The sequence below is a fragment of the Perognathus longimembris genome, chromosome 2 (genome assembly GCF_023159225.1).
Source record: "Perognathus longimembris pacificus isolate PPM17 chromosome 2, ASM2315922v1, whole genome shotgun sequence".
NCBI lineage: Eukaryota > Metazoa > Chordata > Mammalia > Rodentia > Heteromyidae > Perognathus > Perognathus longimembris.
Window position 1 is genome coordinate 71,348,425 of NC_063162.1, and position 23,367 is coordinate 71,371,791.

Below are 23,367 nucleotides of genomic sequence, written 5' to 3' on the forward strand. Positions count from 1 at the left end.
GTGTATTTCTGTTCTTTGAAGAATGAGCTTCTGGCAGTAAGAACATTGGGTGTTATTGCTCATTCCATGTTTGCATGCAGCAGAATGTAGACCAGATATTTAGCATCTCTGTGCTTGTGTATTTTTCAGGCGGAAGGCACCAGACTCCAGCGAGAACTCAGAGGATACTTAGCAGCAATCAAAGGTAATGTGGATGTGTTGTTTACTGCATGTTACCAAGCACAAGTTCTTCTTGGAATTTGCCAAGAGACAAGATTGAGTGCTAATTACAAAGCTATTTGGACTCCTGGAGAGTAAGGTACTTGAACACAGGTGTTTAATTCCACCCACCTCCTAATACCCATTGAAGTGGTAATCAGAATATACAGAGTCAAATACACACACACACACACACACACACACACACACACACACACACACACATTTGCCCTTCTGCTGGGAGCTAAGAATAAATGCCACCCACATGAGATTTCTAGGAAAACTTGCTGGGTAGAGTGACCTTGGGATTTGTTTAAGCAAAGCTGTGGCTTGCTTGTATCCTGAGAGTGGGCTGGTCCTAATAGGAGAACTCAAAGACTCACTATTAGGCCCTGTGGTTGGAAGGGGCAAGGAACATGTGTGGGCACTGTGCCTATGGCCTTGGCTGGCCTCACACTGTGATCCTTAATTCACAGCCTCCCAGGGCATTAAGATAGCCATTGGCACTGACTGTAACTGCTATCTTAAACAGCTTCCTGATGCTAGATATTAGCAATAAATTCAACATCCTCTTAATGGTCTATTGCTGCTCCTGACTACTGCTATAGTATATTTAAACTGAGGCTGTTTTGAATTACAACATATACTTTCAGGCTGTGCAAGCCAAGATTATCTGTGTAGCCAGCCTTGCCAGCTCTGCAGCCCATCTTTGGGGGTGGGAGGAAGCTCACAAAGTGGGCTTCAAATAGAAATAGACCTTGGGTTCTATTAATGCAAAAATGTTGAACAGAGGGAAGGGGTTGCATCCAACAGAAAGAAAGAAATGTCCATAATGCTTTGCTGCTTATAAATTGCTAATCTTTTACGGAAATAATGGGGCTGAGCACCAGTGGCTCCCACCGTAATCCTAGCTACTCAGGAAGCTGAGATCTGAGGATCGTGGCTTAAGGCCTTGCCAGGTCAGGAACGTCTGTGAGGTGTTTATCTCCAATTAACCACCAAAACGCTGGAAGAAGAGCTGTGGCTCAAGTGGAATAGTGGCAGCCTTGAGCAAAGAAGCTCACAGACTGTGATTAAGCCTTGAGTTCAAGTCAGCACAAAAAAAGAGAGAGAGAATATTTGATATTGGATGTTATCAAATACCAGAGGTAACATTTAGCATGTCCTCTACTCTAATATTGCCATGTTGCTTTGAAGTGGACTGAAATTTGTCCTTTTAGCTTCTTTGTCTCAGCTACATCTGTCAGCAGCATAAGGTCCTATCTTAGTCTGTTTTGTGTAGCTGGGTAATAAAGAAGAGAAGTTTTATTTGGTTCATGGGTTTAGAGGCTGAAAAAAGTTCCAAGATCTAAAGAACACATCAGGATGATCCTGACCTGATGGAGGGCATCATGTGGGCAAGAGACAAGGGGAGGGTACCAAATTCATCATTCCTAGGGACCTGCCCTAATGACAGATAGTCAAACCCTTCCTGGAACAGTAACATTCGTTTGTTCATTCATTCATGAAGATAGAGTTCTCATGATTCATCTATGAGGACAGAGTTGTCTTCATGATTCAGCCCCCTCTAAATGGTCTCACCTCTCTCTCTGTCAGGGAATAAATGTCTAGGATGTGACCTTTGGGAGACATTGAAATCATAGTAATTCTCCATTATTACCCCCTCTGTGAGTCTTTATGCCTCTTGGGATCAGTATTCACTGACTCATCTGTGTGGCCATCAAAGAGTTCCTTTGGATAAATGTCTTAGAAATGATTTGTGTGTGCAAATGGCTTTTGGCCCATCCTTCTTATCCACACAGGATGACAGCTATTTTGGTTTGTTAACATATATATTTACTGCTGCGTCATTACTCTCTTAGCACCCATGAGTAAACTCTTATAAATTTTTATTATAAGGTTATGTCCAGTTTTTATTTTTCTCCATAACGGTCATTTGTCTACTTTCTCTTATAAGACATGGTCTATAATTTCCATCAGATTCTGGCAAAGATTTAAAGAACATCTCAGGAGCCCTGTGGCACTGAATTATGGGAGGGGATTTTGCTTTCACATGAAATTGAGGGTTACATTTTTTGGTCCAAAGTTGCATGTGTCTGTCAGCTCAGTGGTCACCCTGTCATAGAGACAGTCTTCATATTCGCTTTCATTATGGCTGCTGGTAGTTAGGAGCAGGGAATGCATGCGTTTTGGCTATCACTATTCCTGTATGATTGTTTCCTCAGGGTCTCCAGAGACCTGAGTCATCACTGTTTGTTCTACCTTGACTTTGTCGGAATAGCCATGTCTTACCAGTCATTGTCTAGAGCATCCTTCTTCACAGTCCATGATGTGCACTTCGTGGAGAGAAGGTTATGCACTTCCACACCTCATTCTGACTTCTAGGATGCAAGGACCTAGTATCTACCCACAGTTATCAGGGGCCACAAAGGGGGATTTTCCCTTCCTATGGAGTGAAAACATACAATAAAATACCAACTCATCTGCTGATCGTGCTACACTACACTTTTATCATTTCAGGCATGTTTTAATTTGTTCTTTGTGATCACCCACTGAACCCAGAATCAAGAACTTTCTAGCCAACAAGAGGACGCTTGGGTTTCTGATTTGGAAGTGGCTTCTGCCTTTGGTTTACTGGTTGTCTCTATCTCTTCTCTCCTCTCCTCTCTCCTGACAGAGGCCAAGACTCCTGTTTGACTAGGTTCTACCTTCCATGTATAAGTGAAGAGTCTGTTGCCCCTCAGGGACTAATATAGTCCCCAGCCAGTCCTGGGGTCATCGAAGATAAGTCTCCATGGAAACTTGAAATTACAATAAACTCAACATTTATTCTTTAACCCCCATGGAAAAGGCTTGATGATTCTTTTCTGAAATAATAAATAAATATTCATTTGTTGGAGAATAAACATTTGTTGTAATTTCAAGCACAGATTTAATAAACATTTCTATATGATTAATGAGTATATACAACAGAATTTTTGAATAAATTGTAGTAAATGCAAAAAAGTCATTCACAATCCCAACATCTAGATGAAATAATCAAAATTTTGTTTTATCTCTTTTGAATTTCTTATAAGACAAATTAACCTACGTCAATTACAATACTTAAAATTGTCATACTGCACTCAGAAAATTTCCCTGCTATTATTAATAACTACTTTTAGATAGCATATCAGATGTATTTCTAATGGAAATATAGACCCATATGCTTATGAACCCTAAGCTTTCTGGAAGTTTTTTTGTTATGAATGTTGGAAAACTGTAACCCTTTTTCTTCTCTGTTCTTTCATTTTTTTTAACTTTAGACCACTTTATAAGCATTTCTTTACTCTTTCAAACCACTTAACCATCTTTAACTGTTATGTCTTAAAATTCTATTTAGTTTTTATCTGTTTCTAAAAGTGCTTTGTTTAAAAATAAAGCATTTGCATCGCCATTTCAGATTAATTCTTATTTTTAGAGCGCTGAAATTAACAGACTCTTCTTAGTGTTCTAGACATTAATGGTTTTGTGCTGTTTCATGAATGATACAGCACAGATAACACAGCTCTTTATTATTGGTGTTGTTTTCAGAAAAAGAATATGTTCATTTTCCCTAAGACCCAATGTGTTCTCTCTCCCTATAAAGAGTAGAAGATACTAGGTGTGATAATTCTCAGGAATTTCCCTCCAGGAAAATCATGGCTGTAGATTGAAGTGGCGGTTGTGCCTGCTCAACATTTTCCTTAAGTATTTACAGGTCCTCGAGATTTTTCACTCAGCAAAGCAGGAGAAGAAGAGACTCTTCGCCTATTTCCTTCCTTACAGTTGTTTTTCTCCAATGCCAGGCATGCAAGAGGCCTCCATGAAACTCACCGAGTCTCTGCATGAGGTGTATGAGCCTGATTGGTATGGTCGGGAAGACGTGAAGATGGTTGGAGAGGTAAGAGCTGTGCAGCTGTGCACAGGAGACCTGGGGCAGCTTCCAGGAGGCTCTCATCAAGCTGTGCTCATTCTGCCTATCCCCTGTACCTCCCCAGTGGCTCCCTGCCCACTTCCATCATGGAGAGGGGAGAGCAGGTGCCCAGGCGACAATATGTAGTTCTGGATTATTCCAAACTCATAGTGAGAGATGTAAGAGATTTTAAAATCACTTGGGTAGAATGTTGTGTGTTAGTGATTATTTTTCTTCAAAATGACAATAGTGTTCTTTTTCCTGCTACACACCATTTCTAAGAGAATTAGATGATGGGGTAATTTCATGTAGTAACATCCCCCCATTGCTCCAGTGCCCCCTTTAACCACACCTCCCTGAATACAGGGACAGGAAGTCTGAACAACATCTATTCTACAGTGACCCTGGCCCATTCATCCACCAATCTGCAGAGTGTGAGGACACACGCAAAGTCAGCCTGCTGCCAGGAATTGAACTTGAGAAAAGCTTTGTCCCTGGACATGCTGAACTAGTGTGGGTCCTTGTGGCATGGAGGAAGTAGACAAATGGGTGAGAATTGCTGCTTCCTGGAAGAAGAGCTCTGGGTAACCTTGGGCTAGTACTTTAATTTCCTTTGACCTTCTGTCTTCTCATATACAAAATGAGAATAATCATTGGACCTGCTAATAACACAGTTGAAGCTGCTTCATGACAGCTCTGACAAGCTGATATTGATCTTTATAATCTTATTAGGACTGAGATAATATTTACGAGGAGAAATATTGTTGACTTCATTTTATCTTCCTAATAAGCTTTTATGATGTGGAGGTCACAAAGCTTCTCCACACATTTTCTAATGAAATGATCACATAATTTCCCCTTCTTATATATTTTTCCAAATGTAAAGATACTTTTTTTTTTTTTTTTTGCCAGTCCTGGGCCTTGGACTCAGGGCCTGAGCACTGTCCCTGGCTTCTTCCCGCTCAAGGCTAGCACTCTGCCTCTTGAGCCACAGCGCCGCTTCTGGCCGTTTTCTGTATATGTGGTGCTGGGGAATCGAACCTAGGGCCTCGTGTATCCGAGGCAGGCACTCTTGCCACTAGGCTATATCCCCAGCCCCCAAATGTAAAGATACTTTTGATAATGCCATCTGACAAAATTTATGACCAGTGACGTATTACTGAACATCTACTGGAAGTCTTTTCTCATCAGCTGTTGTGAGAATTCAAGAGCCCCATAGATCTCTTAGCCCAATAATTGACATAATGATCATAAAACTAACATAGGAACGAGTGCTCACCATGTCCTTATGTAGCTTCATCATAAGAATGAAGTCTCTTTCCACTCTGGCTGTGTATTTTCTGCTCACTCTATGACTGCTTGTGCTGTAGTTTGTTTGTTTGTTTTTTCCTTTTTTTTTTTTTTCTAGTCCTGGGGCATGAACTCAGGGCCTGGACACTGTACCTAAGATTTTTTTTTTTTTTGCTCAAGGCTAGCACACAGTCTTTTGGTCTTTTGGTGGTTAATTGGCGATTAGAGTCTCACAGACTTTCCTACCAGGTTGGCTTCAAACCATAATCCTCAGATCTCACCCTCCTGAGTAGGTAAAGTTACAGAAGTGAGCCACCAGTGCCTGGAGAGATAAGCTGGGGAGGGATGGGGGAGAACAATGAGAGAGATGACATTGATCAAGATGCACAGTATTCATTAACTGCTTTGTTGAATGGCAACTTCTTTGTACAACTACTTACATATAATAAAAGTATTTTAAAAAGTTCTTTTAGTGCTCTATTGGGGCTTGAACTTAGGATTTCATATTCTCACTCAGCTTTTATGGGATCATGGCTGGTGTTCCACAACTTGAGCCATATCTCCAGTGCAGCATTTTTACTTGTTAGTTGAAGATGGAGTCTCTTGGACTTTTTCCCCAGGCTAGCTTGAAATCACCACCCTCAGATCTCAGTCTTTGAGTTCCTGAATTGCTCAGGTAAGCTGTCTGTCTCTGGAATTCTTCTGTGTCTAAAGTCCACGTATAGGTAATTGGCGACTTCTGAAGCTTACATTGTTTAATAATGTAGAGCCAGAAATGCAGGCTTGTTTTTTGTTTTTTTGAAGTGAGTTGAGCTTTTTGTCTAGATGGTTAATCAACAAATGAGATCAAATTGTCTTAATTTTTAAATTGTATCCTTTAGTAAACTACATTCTTTTTGGCATCTACTATCTGGAAAATATTACTCTTCTACCTTTATAGCTTAAGATGTTTTAGAAGCTTAGTGAAATGTGTCCAATTAAAATCATGTGGTGCCTGTCTATTTCTCTCATTTCTTTTAGAAATGTGACGTCCTATGGGAAGACTTCCATCAAAAACTAGTGGATGGGTCCTTGCTGACTCTGGATACCTACCTGGGCCAGTTTCCTGATATAAAGGTAATTTTATCCTACGTGCATCAAGGGAGGAATTGTATGGTCTCAGGTAGTTACTGAAATCTGAGCAAAATAAGGGGAATTAAATGTCCTCAAACAGACATCAAAGCCATGCAGTAACAATTCCTTTACTTGAACATGAGACTTTTGTTCTGTGCATATCACTTTGAAATGAAATTCATTTACAGAAATCACACTGCCCCCTTTGATGAACTGCTTCAGCTTTCATTTCTTTCCAGAAGCCTTTTTGAAGCCTGAAATACAAAAATAATAAATTCAGAAGCACCAAAAAATTTCACTTTTATATTAAATTTTTATCACAAGGCATTGGATAAGGATTTCCATAAGAATAAATCATGGTAATAAGGAAGGAAGAAACTTCACTATGGACAGAAGGGAAACAGTCTGACCATCTTTTACTTTCTATTTATTGCTCATGTGGTGATAATGCACCCACGCATTTTCCTTCTCCTTCAAATCTCAGGTTCAGATTGAAGTATTAAGGTATAAACATTCCAAAAGCATTTTCATCTAGACCTGGAAACCTCTTTCCTAAAGATAAATGTATCTTATTTGGCACTCAGATTCGCTGCCAGGGTAGATAGGGAGAGACTGGACTGATTGCAGATAGGAGACTGACACTGGAGGTGTTGTATCCAATAACTGGGCAGCACTGCACAGCTGTCCCCTTTCCCTGCCACTTGTTTTCCCTGCTGAAAAGTACCTGGAATGGTAGTCATTCTCAATCTCTCTGGCAGGGCTAGGAGCCCTTGACCCAACATCATTGGGTATCTGCAGTGAGCGTCTCATAGGTGTCTTCTTTTTTTCTGAATAATTATTTATTTATTGTCAAAGTGATGTACAATGGGGTTACAGTTTCATACATAAGGCAGTGGGTACATTTCTTGAACAATTTGTTACCTCCTCCCTCATTTCCTCCCCTCCCCACTCTCCCTTTCCCTCTCCCCCCATGAGTTGTTCAGTTGGTTTACACCAAACAGTTCTGCAACTATTGCTTTTATAGTCGTTTGTCTTTTTATCCTGTGTCTCTTGATTTTGGTATTCCCTTTCCCTTCCCTAGTTCTAATACCAGTATATATAGTATCCAGGGTACTCAGGTGAGATACAGTGATAGCACAGGGACAACCACAGGAAGGGGATACAAGAGGATCATCAACAAAAAAAGCTACGGTTTCCCATGGCATGTTGAAAATAATTACAACAGTGCTATAACACTCGTTTCTATAACATGGAGTTCATTTCAGTTAGCATCATCTTATGTGTTCATAAGGGCACAGCTCTTGTGATCCTCTGCTGTGACTAGCCTAAACCTGTGCTAATTATTCCCTATGAGGGAAACCATAGAGTCCATGTTTCTTTGGGTCTGGCTCACTTCACTTAGTATAATTTTTTCCAAGTCCTTCCATTTCTTTATGAATGGGACAATGTCATTCTTTCTGATAGAGGCATAAAATTCCATTGTGTATATGTACTACATTTTCCTGATCCATTTGTCTACTGAGGGGCATCTAGGTTGGTTCCATGTTTTAGCAATGAGAAATTGTGCTGAGATGAACATTGTTATGCTGGTGGCTTTAGTGTGTTCTTCTTTGTAATCTCTTGGGTAGATGCCCAAGAGTGGGGCTGCTGGGTCATAGGTGTCTTCTGACATGCAATCTACCACTCACCTGGCCTTCTGTGTTCCCCTAATCAAACAACAGGACACTCTGTACAAATGCACACTGGCCTGGGCTCTGAGACACAGGGAAGCTTTTTCACCAAACCAGCCCTCATCATTGCAATGGCTGTAGTTTCCCTGCCCCCATAAAGTAGGCCTAAGTGTAGTTGGTGCATGTACAGAGTTTTTGAGGGCACCAAGGACCCTGGACAGAACCCTCCATGGGCCAGTCTAAATATATTATTCTTGTTGGAAAAATGCATCAAGGAGCAGATCCAAAGAATGGTGGGTACTAGCGTGCTTTCTCTGTGTCCTTCACTCTCCGTGCTCTCTGTGCACAGTCCACAAAACACTCACCTCTTGTCTCCAGACTGGCTGTGTAGAGAAGTCCTCACCTGTGAGACCAGGCTTCTCAACCCAATGTTAATCCAGCTAACCTTCTGTGTTTTTAGCAATCTCCAAGTAGCTAGAGAACACTGGGGCCTGCTGGTGTTCCGAGACAAGACTTACCCAGTGATGCAAGCATCACATACTTGTTCGACTTACCCCATAGGATAAGCTGAAATATGGGCTTTGAAAAACTGCTGTTTGCATTGATCTTAGGAAAGGAGAAGGGGTGACTAGTTTGTGGTAAATCAAAATACAATCTTAGTTCTTTTTGGGCACAGAGTGGTTAGAGTGTGCTGGTTATATTAGGTATGTGGTTAGAGTCTGCAAGTGTCACAAGACTAGCATAGTCTCTCTTTGGAAAACCTCTGGAAAAGGTGGGTTGCTGGACAGGAGGGGTGCCTCAGTTACACTCTGAGAACTGGGGTTTGTTTTCCATTTATGCTGGGCTGAAGCAGGGGAAGGAACTGTTGCACATAGCTGTATGATGGATGACAACATTCTAACCACAGCTCCCTTACCTTTGACCAGGCTGTACTTTCTAGGGTTCTCACAAAGAGAATTGATTCCTCAGACATGACTGAATTGGTATATGCCTAGAAGAAAAGGAAGCCAGGGTTTTTCCTGTTGCTCCATTTTGAGGTATCACCTCTATTGCCTGGCAGTGTGATCGCCATAAAAACCAACAAAATGAATCAGAAGAGGACAAGGAAAACGATGTTTTCCTACCTAAAAATTCAGGGATTCTTGTAATTCCTTGTATGCTGTGTATCCATAATATGACTTGTCTAGGCAAAGGAAGACTGATTGTCAGGAGAAGTAGAAACATGAAGGATGGTTGAGGAGAGGAATGAAGATACTATCATCAACAAAATGTGAGGATCTCAGCTATTAGAATACTCCTCAGTGACAATTATTTAAAAATTAGATGTACTGTCCAGCAATAGAGATTTTTCAGATGACAGACACATACAGTAACCTATGGTAAGATACAGACAATCTAAAGCAAAATAATGATGGATTATTATTATTATTATTATTTGCTAGACTGCTGTTTATTCCGTGTCAGAAAGATAGGGAAGTCAACTAGAGCATTTACTTAAGAAATTCTTTTCTTGGGATCCATAGTCAAGTTCCAATGCAGACACAATGCTCTCATTTCTGAACATGTATTGATTTGGAAGTGATGGCAGGTAGGTCTTTGGCTAGGTGCTCTGAAGATAAATGCATGTCAAGGTGTAACGTGTATCATAGTAGAGGTTCCATCTATCTGTCTTGCTCTCTCTTCATCTCCCTTTGTCTCTTTCTCTCAAGCTATATTTAGAAAATTGGAGAATGTACAGACTGTCAAGTAATATAGAGAATTGGGTAACCCTGGAACATGACATTCATGAAGGGCATAGCATAAATAATTTGGAAAAGAGACACTTTAGTAAGTGGAGAATGAGAAATACATGCATCGAGTATTTTAAAGATTTCTCTTGAGTTACAATGGGTTGAAGTTATTCTCCATGTCTTTTCTCAATGAAAAAAATTGAGAAGCACTTCCTTAAGCGAAGGCTAAGCAATTACATAATGAATGGGGTTATTGAAAGAAAGGAAAATAATGATGAAAAATACCGAGTAGAGAATTTTCAAAGCATAGAACATAATTAACTTCCTTGATTCCCACTAAAACTCCACAGGCTATGTGCAGTTAAAACCTCAGGCTCACTTCCAAATATTTACTGCAGCACATCAGTGAGAGGTAAGAAGTGCCATTCACAAGGTCATGGTGCTTGGCTTTTCCTGCTGTGATTGGCAGGGTGTCCTGTGTAATGGCTTCCATTCTTCAGCATCCACCTGAAAACTCAGTGACATAATAAGAGCCTGCTTGTCACCAACCATGGCGAGCTCAGGGATGTAAGCAGTTGGGGAAGGGTGTGGTTTAGATTCTAACGCAGCAGGCACATAGTAGCTACAGTGTGCCAAAGGCCCTTTGGTACATTGAGGTTTTCTTTTTAAAGGGGTAACAAATTAGCTCTTAATCTGCAGAAATTCAGTGCAGAGTGCAAAGTTTTAATTAAATCCATTATTAAGTTGATATGTATTGTTAGTTAAATTGACCTATTTATAATTATGTTGTTTACTATTGGAGGGCTGAATAAGAATTGTATCATTTTATTAAAAATTCTCAGTAGTATTAACTGCCAATCTGAGATTGTTTTCCACCAAATTTCCCAAATGTTATATAGGAAAGGAACTAAAACTGACTTATTTATCCAACACAAAAATGTAATTTGTCAAAAGAAGGATGGCCTTTAAACAATCCTTTCCATGTCTAGTGCTAGTGGCTCATGCCTACAATCCTACTTACTCAGGAAGCTGCGGTCTGAGGAGCTTTGAAGCCAGCTTGAGCAGGAAAACCTGCCAGGAGTGGAGCTGTGGCTCAAGTGGTAGAGTACTAACCTTTAACAAAAAGGCTCAGGGCCAGCACCCACGCCCTGAGTTCAAGCCCCAAGACTGGCACACACATAGAAAGAAATAGTCCCTTACACTCTGGTAAAGTCTCTTTTAGAACTGACATGTCAATTATGCAAGGAAATGGTTCACATTACTTACTTCAACACAATGAAGTGCACTCTTCTACCTTTTCCCTAGACTTAGAAGGAAACAAATTTCAAATGTTTTCAAAACTCAAATCCACTGGGTCACCAGTGACTCATACCTGTAATCCTAGTTAGTCTAGAGTCTGAGATCTGGAGAATCAAGTTTCAGGGAAAGCCCTGAGACTCCAATCTCCAGGATAATCAGCAAAAACTTGCATGGAAGCATGGCTGAAGTGATAGAGCACCGGCTAAACGAGCAACTCAAGTGAGAGTATGGGGCCCTGAGTTTCAAACTCTAGCACTGTGAATAATAATAATAATAATAATAATAATAATAATAATAAGAGGATGATGGAGAAAGAGAAGGAGAAGAGGAGGAGGAGGAAGAGGAGGAGGAGGAGGAGGAGGAGGAGGAGGAGGAGGATAGTGAGAGCATCTGTCTAATGCCATCTGTCACTGGTGCTGATGGAGGGAGGATGGGGTAACATGTGGTCCCTCGCTTACAGTCTTGATGCCCACTGTAGTAGCTTTTGGAAGTGACTCAGCACAGACAAGGCTGGATGAGGCAACCAGTGCCTCCCTTACTCGGAGATGCTTACTACCTGCTAAGGCAACTTTGAGCAGAAGTGGCCTTCTCACATCTTGTGTTGCAGCTGACTCACCTGCCTTACCATCCTGGTGCTGGGCTGGGGGAGGGGTGATTTCTAATTCCAGTCTTGTGTTTCCATGGACTTGTCAGGCAATTCTGGGCAAGCCCAGGCTATTCTCATGCAACTCCAATGTCTCCAAAAAAGATAATGGATGTCTTCAACACCCAGACTGCTGGCTTCTCTGAGGTTCTGTGGTGCCCATATTTTGACAAGCATAAGCATATGCATGGTTGCTGTCTTATTTTTTCTTAAAACCCTATCTAATAGAATGGTTTTGGAAGCATTTTGTCTTTCAGCAGTAGTTCTCATTACTAGGCTAGTTGGTTGGAATTGAACAGGAAATCCCTCCTCTGTCCCAGTGGGAGGAGTCAGCCCTTGGGCTTCTGGAAGGTTCTGGGTTTTGTTTACCCTTTTATCTTGCAGTGCCGAGCAATTATCTTGGCCTACATAGTGTTTTCTGTCCTTCTGTATCTTTCTAGTTAGTAATTCTAATTAGTAGTTCTATCTATTAGTAGTTCTATTAGTCGTTCTATCTTCTAAGTCAGTGCTCTGTCAATCTAGCCTGTACCTTCAGCATTCCCTGAGCCAGCCTGGCTTTTCTTCTACTTTGGTGCCTCTTTCTTAAGTATCTTAAAGATTTTGCTTAGTAGGAGAAGATGGTTCCTGTAGGTGAGCAGGGCTTACTCACTCTACAAGACAAGTGTCCTTTCCCAGACTTTCTAACAGTGACCAGTGGAGGCCAGTGGGAGATAGCTTGCCTGTTAGTCTCCCTGTGTGTCAGACTCCTGCAAAATGATGCGTTAGCTCAGGTGACCATACTGAACAGAAGACACAGGCCTTCTTTTATGAGAAAGAATTTCTTAGGGAGTGAATTTGTTTGATTGCACTGTTGCCAGTGTGTTATTAAAAACCACAGAATCAAATCTTCCATAGTTTTCTACTGTAATCAAACTAGAATATTTTAAGATCTAGGGAACAGGTTTGACTTCTCCCTCAGACCAGAAATTCTAGAATTTTCCCCCCTCTGTGACTGCACCCTGTGCTTTCAGCCTCTGTGGTTGGCCTCATTATTTAGCAAAAAAAGAAATCCTTTGCCTAATCATTTCCATATAAAGAAGGGGAAGCTGTGTTCTGATTTCCAGTGGTTTTTTGATACTGAAATCCCTGCACATCTCTCTCTACTTTCTGTCAAAATCCTTCTTTAGATGAAGAAAGCATTTGTGACATTTGTCAGTTAGACAGCCTCTATAATAATATCTTTTTCCTCAGTGCCTCTGTTTCCCCTTTGGCAGAATCGTATCGCCAAGCGCAGCAGGAAGCTGGTAGACTATGACAGTGCCCGCCACCACCTGGAGGCTCTGCAGAGCTCCAAAAGGAAGGATGAGAGCCGGATCTCAAAGGTAGGGGCTGATCATGCAGTGGACCCTGCAGCAGATCCCGCAGTGGATCCCACAATCGACCCTGCAGCCGATCTCATAGTGGATCCCACAGTGGCTCTCACCGTGGATCAGATAGCAGATCCCGCTGTTGATCCCAAAGTGAATTCCAAAGTTGATGCTGCAGTGGATCCCACAGTTAATATTAGTCTCCATGCCACCTGCTCTGTTGCATCTTTGCTTTTTACTATTCAGTTTTCCCTTGTAAAGGAAGACTGGTGTCAGGACAGAACTGAAACTGAAAACATGGTGCTCTGGGATCCTTTCCCTTATTTTTCACTGACAAAAGAACTTTTGTGTAATTGCAGAGTTCACATGAGTGAACACTGATCAGTGTAAATTTGACTCTGTTACCCTGTTGCAGGAATGCAAGTCCTAGTTGTGGGGGAACTTCCTGTTATGCAGTGATCTAGGATCCGTGCTTTAATGTAGATTCTGCTAGGGAACCAAGCTTGAAATTCTCAAATAACTCATGATTGTCTAAGAATACAGGCATCAATGTCATGAGTTTCCTTTTAGAACACCTATTTCAGTAATTTTTGTCATGTCTGCCAGCCATTTACCAATACCAGCTAGCTGACAGCACCTCCCAAGAGCTCACTGCAGTCTTGCTTTCACTGCCTGAGCACAGCTGCCCAGTGGGCTTTCTATGTCACATGTCTAGCTGCATCGCTCTACCGCTAAACTCTTGTCATGGTTCTCATTGCCTGTACAAAGAATAAAAAGGATCAAAATTCCTTTGCATGGTGTGTAGGACCTTTGCAATTTGGTTATAACATGTCTGCTATCCTTATCAATGTTCAAATACTTCCATTCTCCTTACTTTCACACACACACACACACACACACACACACACACACACTTTTTCTCTCTCTGTGTCTCTCTGTGTCTCTGTCTCTGTCTCTGTCTCTCTCTCTCTCTCACACACACACACGCACACACACACACACACAAATGCTAGGCAGATCCTATGTGACCTACATGTCATCCTGAGCAGCCACAGTAATCAGTCTGTTCATGAGAGGATTCCCAGATGCCAGGAACTCTAACCCTTTTTCTGCAGTGTCTTTCCTTTGTACTCATCTTAGCCACTGAAGTACAGATAGGAAAAGCAAACCAAATCCACATGATGAGAAACTAAAGAGTTCTATTCCAAGGACCAGTACCTCCTTTATGTACTATGATGCTTTCATGTATTTTTATTTTTCTCTTTCTTTCTTTCTTTCTTTCTTTCTTTCTTTCTTTCTTTCTTTCTTTCTTTCTTTCTTTCTTCCTTTCTTTCTTTCTTCCTTCCTTCTCTCTCTGTCCCTCCCTCCCTCCCTCCTTCCATCCCTCCTTCCCTCCTTCCCTCTCTCTTTCCTTCTTTCTTTCTCTCTCTCCCTCCCTCCCTCTTTCCCTTTCTCTTTCGCTCTCTGTCCTTCCTTCCTTCCTTCCTTCCTTCCTTCCTTCCTTCCTTCCTTCCTTCCTTCCTTCCTTTCTTTTTTCTAGTCCTGGAGTTTGAACTCAGGAACTAGGCGCTGTCCCTGGGCTTCTTTTGCTTAAGGCTAGCACTCTACCATTTGAGCCACAGTGCCACTTCCGGCTTTTTCTGTTTATGTGGTACTGAGAAATCGAACCCTTCATGTGTGCTAGGCAAGCACTCTACCGCTAAACCACATTCCCAGCCCTCATATAGGGTTACTGATTCTTCAAGTTCCGTTAAAATATGACCTCTAGGTGTCTAGGTTCTTTCTTTCCTGCCCTTTCCCCAATAGACTGTTGCAGAATGGATTGCTAGTGTTTCCTAAGGCTGCATCAGGCAATTATTTAGTCACCCCAGCAGACTGGAACTTTCTAGGGGATAACATTCATGTCCAGTAATTCATGTCCATATGACAGGCAGCAACCACATTTTTAAATGAAATATTTTTATTAGAAAGTGGGCTAAAGACCTAAAAAGAGACTTCTCTGAAGAGGAGATGAGAATGACCAAGAGACACATGAAGAAGTGCTCTATGTCACTGGCCATAAAAGAAATGCTAATCAATCTACTTTCTTGTTTCAAAAACTCATCCTATTTTGGGATCTGAGAATGTGGCTTAGCAGTAGAGTGCTTGCCTAGCATTCATGAAGCTCTGAGTTTGATTCCTCAGTACCACATAAACAGAAAGGCCAGAAGTGGCACTATGACTCAAGTGCTAGCCTTAAGCAAAAGAAGCTCAGGGACAGTGCCCATGACCTGAGATCAAGCCCCAGGACTGGCAAAACAAAAACAAAAAAACAAAAAAAAATCTTCATATTTCATATTTAACTGAAAAAAAAAGGATGTGCATTTTAACAAATGTTCCTTCCTTCTCCTGATCTTTGCAGGATACATGAAGCAATTCCTGTTTGATATCAGATGCTGTTGTTATTTATAGAAGGGACTTTGTGTATGTGTAAATGTGCATTGTGCACCATTTCTAGGCAGAAGAGGAATTTCAGAAAGCACAGAAAGTGTTTGAAGAGTTTAACGTTGACTTACAAGAAGAGTTGCCATCACTGTGGTCAAGGTAAGTATGTTTCTGCATGTGGTCCACAGCTCCTCCAGCAAGTGGAGAGAGCAAGCCACCCCCTGTGCCTGTGCCGCCCCGGCCACATCCAGGAGACTGGGCCTGCACTCTCTAGCATGGCACTCAGTCTCTGCATGTGGATATAGATATAGTAGGTGCTTGACGTATGGCTAGGGACACTGAGGCGCTGCACTTTAAATTTATTTATTTAGTTCTAATTCATTTGAATTGAAATGGCCACATATGGTTAGCAGCTACCTATTTTGGATACCACAGTCATGTCTCAGTCCTTCTGCTTGTAGTTTGCTTTTCAGATAGGATCTCAAGCTATCTTTGGTCTGACTGACCTCATGCAGAAATCCTCCACCTCCACCTCCTGAGTAGCTGGGATTCTAGGCATATGCCACTATACACAGCCCCATTGCTTTTTAAGCTGATGTTTGTTGTTGTTGATGTTTTTCTTTTAAAAATTTACTTTATTATTATTTTAGAGGTCACATACAGTAGGGTTACCTTTACATAGTCAGGTAATAAGTAAGTACATTCCCTCTCATAGTGTCATCTGTTTCCTCATTCTCTGCCATTCTCTCCCTCCCATCTCCACCCACAAGTTGTATAGTTCACTTTAATCAATATCCAGTGTAGCCAGTGCCCTCCATTGCTGCATTTTCCCACCCTTTTTCCTGGGATTCTCTGCCCTTCCCCCACCCTCCACAGATGTACATGTGAACACATCATATATAAGGTAAGAATATAGAGTTATCAGAAAAGAAAAAAAGCAGGCCTGGGAATGTGGCTTAGTGGTAGAATGTTTGCCTAGCATGCATGAAGCTCTGAGTTTGATTCTTCAGTACCACATAAACAGAAAAAGCCAGAAGTGGAGCTGTGGCTCAAGTGGTAGAATGCTAGCCTTAAGCAAAAGACAGTGCCCAGGCCCTGAGCTCAAGCCCCAGGAATGGCAAAAAAAAAAAACCCAAAAAACAAAAACAAAAAAACCTTGTCTAGTACTGGTGGCTCACACCTATAATCCTAGCTACTCAGAAGGCTGAGATCTGAGGACTGTGGTTCAAAGCCAGCCTGAGCAGAAAAGTCCATGAAGCTCTTATCTCCAATTAACCACCTTGGAAAACCCGAAGTATCTATGTGGCTGAAAGTGGTAGAGTTAAGCTGATGTTTTGGAATGCTTGACTACCTCAATATTCAAAATTTCCAGTGGTGAGGTTAATATTCTGGAAGATTGCCAGTAGATAATTATGAAATAATGCCCTCAGGAATTGCCAAAATTCCCAACAGACAAGTATATACTGTTTGAATTAGTATGTATATACATGAATTCTTCGTAGTTATTTGTAGAAAGCACCCCAAATTAGCATTAACTGACACTATTTGGGCTTATGTATTCTTTCTTTAAAGGTATACAATTATTTAAAAAATGAAATACTTGTAAGAATGTCTTATAACCTGACTTTGTAGAGATTTAAAAACAAATGGAATGTCTGAGAGAAAGCATTGGAAAGAATTCTTTCCTCTTCTTTCATGTACAGAACATATGGTTCAATACTTTTTAATTGAGTCAAATTTATCATTCTGAAAAGAATTCTTCAAGACATTCAAGCCAAAATCTGCCCTTTGGTCAAAATTAGCTTAGTCTTTCCTTTCCATATGTTATGTCTTTCTTATATAAATCCATATCTATTAAGTTGTGTGTGTGTGTGTGTGTGTGTGTGTTAGAAGAAAAAGGTTATTTTCAAGTATCTTCTTTGGCCGGTGATCATTTTATGTGCCTGATGTACATTGCCTCTAATTACCATAATTTTGCTGTCTCCATCTTACAGATGAGGCATCTAAGGATTATATTAGGTAAACATCTTGACTAAGATTGTGAAGCTTATATATCCTACAGATAATATGCAAAATGTTTTTGTGTTTTTTCTCATGAACCCTGCAGTCTTTATCTAGGATCTCTTTTTATCTATAAGGAGATCCCATGCAGTCATAACTTTACAAGTTACTTTACAAGTACAATTCCTTTCCCAGCTATATTGCTCATACTTGAAATTGAAGTTAGTACTTTGAGTTTCCTATGCCTCCTATGGGGGAAATGTAAACTACTGAACACACAATAATGGAAATGTATTAAGTGACTTGTGTGAAATCCCACATCAAACTGTTCATTATCATACAAAGTTCCGGTGGAATGTTCTTAACTATCTGGTAAGTCCTTTTGGAAAACAGAGTTTTCAACTCCTTTTTTCCTCCCTGTACTAATTTTGCATCTGATTTTTCTATCCATGATGAAAAATGAGATATTGCCATCTCCAACTAAGTTTAGGTATATTTCTCTCATAAATTCTGTCAGCTTTTGCTTTATGTGTATTTGAGCTCCATTGTTAAGTGTGTTATATGTTTTTCAATTGATGCGATTCTTAGTAGTTGAACAGTTCATCTTAATAAATAAAATGTCTGCTTTTGTTCCTACTAATAAAATGTGCTTGTTTTATCTGATACTATTATAGCACTCTAGCAGTCTCTTTCTTTTTTTTTCCCTCTTTGTGTTATGTCTTTTTACTTTCAACTTGTTTGGTTTGAGGGTACAATATGTCATTATGTACATATATATGCATATATGGGATGTATCTGTTTGATGTGTGTGTAGGGGATGTATATGTTTGCTGTGTGTGTATGTGTGTAGGAGATGTATGTTTTTGTTGTGTGTGTATGCGTGTTCAGGGGATATATGTGTTTGATGTGTGTGTGTGTGTAGGTGTATGTTTATCCATTCTACCAACTTCTACCTTTTGATATGTATGCTGGCTCCATTTACCTTTAATATTGTTATTGATAAGATTTCTAGAATTTAATATAGATGTAATACAGTTTGGTAACATAAGACTTACATCTAATTGCTTTCAGTATGCAATTTTTGTTTTTCTACTCTCCCATCACTTCTATAGTAGGAAATTGTTTCTGAAATATTTGTATAAATGAAAAATAATGAATTACTACTTAGGGAAAGTACAGGTTTAATTTCAGAAAAAGGAAATGCTTGGGTATGTTTGTCTATTTTATTTATTTCTTTATTTTACTGTCTTGCTCAGTATTGAGCCCACATATTAAACAAGCATTCTATTATCAAATCACACACCCATCTCTGTCTACAAGTTATAAAGGAACTTATAATTCATCAGAGATGATGATGACATATTCTTGTCAAGAAGGAATTACCCCAAAGGGAATGATTGAGCTAAACATTTTAAAATTAGTGAAGTTGGCCTTTGGTGAAGGAATATTCTAGGGTATAAAAGACCATGAGTAGAGTAATGGGGGTTGGAGGTGTGTGTTATAGAACTTTAATTAAATTAGTGCATCATGAGGTTTGAGATAGAGTGCCCAGGAAGGTTGTGGTAAGAAATGAGAAGAGAGGTAGGGGTCAGATTTCTTTCTCCTTCAATCATTCACTATTTCTTGATTGCCCACCCAGTGCATGTCAAGCCATCCTTATGATGCTATGGGTCTTGTCCTATAAGTTCTTGTTTTCTTTACATGGGAAAATAGGGAAAAGCAGTTGCCAGGAAAGGAAATAACAAAGTCTTAGACAGTAAGCGTGAAGGTGAATGTAATTCCACATCTTTCATGATTTCCTTTTTCTTTTGGGGGGATGCTGGTTCTTGGCATGTTAACCATATGGTTTGAGCAGCCTCGGCAAATGAGGCAAAGGCCTCCAGAGCAGTGCTATGAGTGCAGGGAGGGAGGATGACGTGTGAGAAGCCCACTGGCCCTGGGAGCTTTGGTGGTAATGGAGCATTTCTCTCTCTCTCTCTCTCTCTCTCTCTCTCTCTCTCTCTCTCTCTCTCTCTCTCTCTCTCTCTCTCTTCATTAGAATCCTGTGCATTGCAAGGTGCAACTTAAACCCTGGAACTTCCTTCTCCTCTCCTTAAACCCCATCCTTCCAACTCCCCAAGTGTGTTGTAAGCTCTCTGAATATGTGCTGTCACATGTGCCAGATCCACTCAATATTTCTGACATAGCAGTCCCTATTTTGTTCTTATAGAGCCGCTGGGCTGCTGGAGTTGGTTCTGAGACTCATCATAGGAATAAGACCATGAATTTAATTAAGGTAGCAGTTTTCTCAAATGCATTAAAAAGGATTAAGTTAATATAAAGTCCCAAGATTCCTCATTTAGAAATGGAGAGAAGTTACCCTGAGGGAAGTACTAGCCAGAATCTACTGCTGGCTGTGTTCTTAATATTTGAGACCAAAAAACGAGGACAGGAAGACTTTTGGTTATCTACCAGAATTCCCTTCAAACATGTCAGAGCAGGCAGCTTGCCCCATGATAACATGCTCTTAGTTTTGTTCAACCATTAGAGTTATCTTAGGGTTTTGTATTTACCTCTGTTGGGATCCGGCCCCTAGGCCTGCCGCCCCTCCCCCAAGCCCTGGGGGAATGCGGAAGCAAGCTGCCCTCTCTGGGTCCGCCCTTGCACCCAGCCAGCCCCCAACCCAGCCTAGCCAGCCCGGCGCCTACCAACCCCGCCCTGGCTCAGCGCTCTTGAGTGACGATAGCTCATGGGGGTCAAGTGATACCTTTCAGCCTATCGGAATCCTGGCCAACCCCCTTCCCTCGGGAATCATCTCCCGTTGTCCTTGTCTCAATAAAGTTAGTTCACTCTAAGAAGCTGACCCCGAGACATGCGCATGTCTGACTTCGTCTATTGGTAAGGAGGCGGGCACACATTCTCGGCCAGGCCACATATGCGGCAGGTCGGTGCTGGCTCCCCCGCTTCACCCTAGCTTCATCTTTGGGCTGGGTGACTAGGGGAGAGGGCGTGAAAGGGAGTGTGGAAAGAAGTAAGTACCTGAGCCCAACATACCTCCATCACATGCATTGAGGAGTCCAATATTTAATACTGAAACTAGACCCTTTATATGGAGTAAAAATGAAAAATAACCTTGTCGACCTCAAAACTTGTCAAGAACCATCTCTAAAACAGAAGCCACTTCTCAGGACACTGGTTAGTTCCCACAGTGTGGTTTCTAGAACTCATCATAGATGGACCTTGTTGGTCAGTGTCCTGGGATCTACTGAGTGAGAATAAACGCTCCAGGTGCTCTGATGCCATGCAGAATTACAACTGCTATCATACAGAAAAAAGAGCCTGAATTTCAAGGAGAGATGTGTACTGTGTTCCAAAACAAAAATTTCTGTTTATCAGCAGGCAAGGGAAAGTCGAGCATACTTTGGTTTAACTATTTTATTCAATCCAATGTTATTCAAAATTGTGTAGAGGAAACCTAATTTTGCCAGGCACCAGTGGCACACACTTGTAATCCCAACTACTTAGGAGGCTGAGATCACAGTTCTGAGGATCACAGTTCAAAGCCAGCCAGGGCAGGAAAGTCTGTGAGACTCTTATCTCCAATTAATCATCAAAAAGCTGGAAGTAGAAATGTGGCTCAAGTGATAGAGCGCTAGCCTTGAGCAAAAAGAGCTCAGGAACAGCATCCAGAACCAGAGTTCAAACCTCAGGATTGGCAGAAATAAAGAAAGAAAAGAAAGGTAGGAAGGAAGGGAGGGAGGGAGGGTGGGAGGGAGGGAGGAAGGAAGGAAGGAAGGAAGGAAGGAAGGAAGGAAGGAAGGAAAGAAGGAAGGAAGGCCAATTTTAATATATTCTTTTTAGCTTGGCACTGGTGCTTGTAATCCTAGCTATTCAGGAGGCTAAGATCTGAGGATTGTGACTCAAAGCCAGCCGTGGCAGGAAAAGTTGGTGAGATTCTTATCCCTAATTACCCAGCAAAAAAGCCAGAAATGGAGCTGTGGCTTAAGTGTCAGAGTGAAAGCATAAGGCCATGAGCTCAAGCTCCTGTACTGGCACACAAAAAAGTCCATTTTTGTTAACTGGTCTCTCTCTCGCCTCTATTCTCTTTCCACATGGCAGACGAGTTGGATTTTATGTGAATACTTTCAAAAATGTATCCAGCCTGGAAGCCAAGTTCCATAAGGAAATTGCTGTGGTGAGTAATGGAGTAAATATAAAAGAATGTTCCTTTGGAAGAAAATGAAATAATAGCATAGCAGTTTCCAAACTATTCTCCTGGTTGTGCATGTCTCATATACTTAGTGTCTGTACTTTTTGCACATTTTTTGTGGTTTTCATTTTTTTCTTTTTTATAGTGTGGCCACATAGTTCTCTGTATTGTTGTTTTCTGTGCTGGTCCTGGGCTTGAACTCAGGGCCTGGGTGTTCTCTCTGAGCTTCTTTTGCTCAAGGCGAGTGCTGTACAACTTGAGACGTGGGTCTGGTTCTGGATTTTCTGGTGGTTAATTAGAGATAAGAGTCTCACAGACTTTATTGCCCTGGCTGGCTTTGAGCTGTGATCCTCAGATCTTAGCCTCCTGAGTAGGTGGTATTATAGGTGTAAGCCACCGTACCTGGCTAGTTCTTTAAATCTTTTAAAGGGTTGGCTTTAGCTTCACAGTCTCAACCTCCATTCAGTGTATAAATTCAGGTTTTCATGCTTGAATCTGAAAAAAAAAATCTCAAAATAGTCAAATGTCAGCAGCACTCTTACCGATGAATATTTTCCAGTTCCAGAGAGTAGTAATTCGACAATTGCTAGCAGAGTAAAAGTAACTAATCAACTTTTGGTTTCTACTCTCTACTCTGGTGAATAAATGGCTATCTTCAAATGATACCTTCTAGTTCCTGTTGAACTTACTTCAGTTTTGATGTGGATTGGAAATTGACATCATGTACAGAAGTTCAAGTAGTGAGGCTTCCCTGCCTCTCTTGGCACCCTTAGCTTCCTCTGGGGAGAGTGCAGGGGTGGGTACCATGGTGATAGCTTCAACTAATAGAAGAGTGACTTCTGTCCCCTTAGCTCTGCCACAAACTGTTTGAAGTGATGACGAAACTGGGCGACCAGCACGCGGACAAGGCCTTCACCATACAAGGAGCTCCCAGGTAGGCCACAGCTCAGAGGCCAGTTCACTCCTGCACACCTCTGTGTGGTACGCCCCCTGCTGAACTTGCTGTGGTCTGTGGAGTGGCCCTGGGCCACTTTACTCATCCTTTAATTGTCAGTGGAGCTAGACTCCATCCAGAGGCTGACACCAACCTTAGTTTAGGGTTTTCACACATGCCTTTGATCCTTGTTAGTGCAGCCAAATTAGCTCACTGCCTCTCTGAGTTTTGTGGGAGCTGTGACAATCATGTGTAATTGTGATAGAGTGTTTTTACTTGCTACTTCTGTAGAAAAGACAGAAGTAGAAGAGAGACCTCACCTCCTGCTTCCCTCTCCTTGGGTACTGATCTGCAAGCACAGCTTTGCTCTTGCTTTGTAGCTTTCCCAGTTGGCAGCAGGCCAGTCAAATACAGCTAGGGCCCAAGGACCGTATGCACATGGCATGCAGGTGAATGGTCTACCTGGCTGGGGAGTAGCTTCACTCCAGATTTCTCTTGTGATTCAGGACTCTGTTTCATGCCATATCTCCCAGGTGTGTGTGTGCTCAGAACATGCAGCTGCGCAGCCTCGGGCTGGAAGTCAGAAGCCTCAGTTT

The 23,367-nt window shown here is 41.4% G+C and overlaps 1 protein-coding gene across 1 annotated transcript in view; it reads left to right on the forward strand.

Annotated features, from left to right (window-relative positions):
• Amph (amphiphysin) overlaps positions 1 to 23,367 on the forward strand; it is a 142,265-nt gene that overhangs the window by 72,583 nt on the left and 46,315 nt on the right. The window contains exons 3-9 of the mRNA XM_048339447.1: positions 130 to 184; positions 4,026 to 4,120; positions 6,443 to 6,538; positions 13,131 to 13,238; positions 15,721 to 15,806; positions 21,747 to 21,822; positions 22,689 to 22,771. Coding sequence (XP_048195404.1) covers positions 130 to 184; positions 4,026 to 4,120; positions 6,443 to 6,538; positions 13,131 to 13,238; positions 15,721 to 15,806; positions 21,747 to 21,822; positions 22,689 to 22,771 — 599 coding nt within the window. The remainder of the gene's footprint in view (positions 1 to 129; positions 185 to 4,025; positions 4,121 to 6,442; positions 6,539 to 13,130; positions 13,239 to 15,720; positions 15,807 to 21,746; positions 21,823 to 22,688; positions 22,772 to 23,367) is intronic.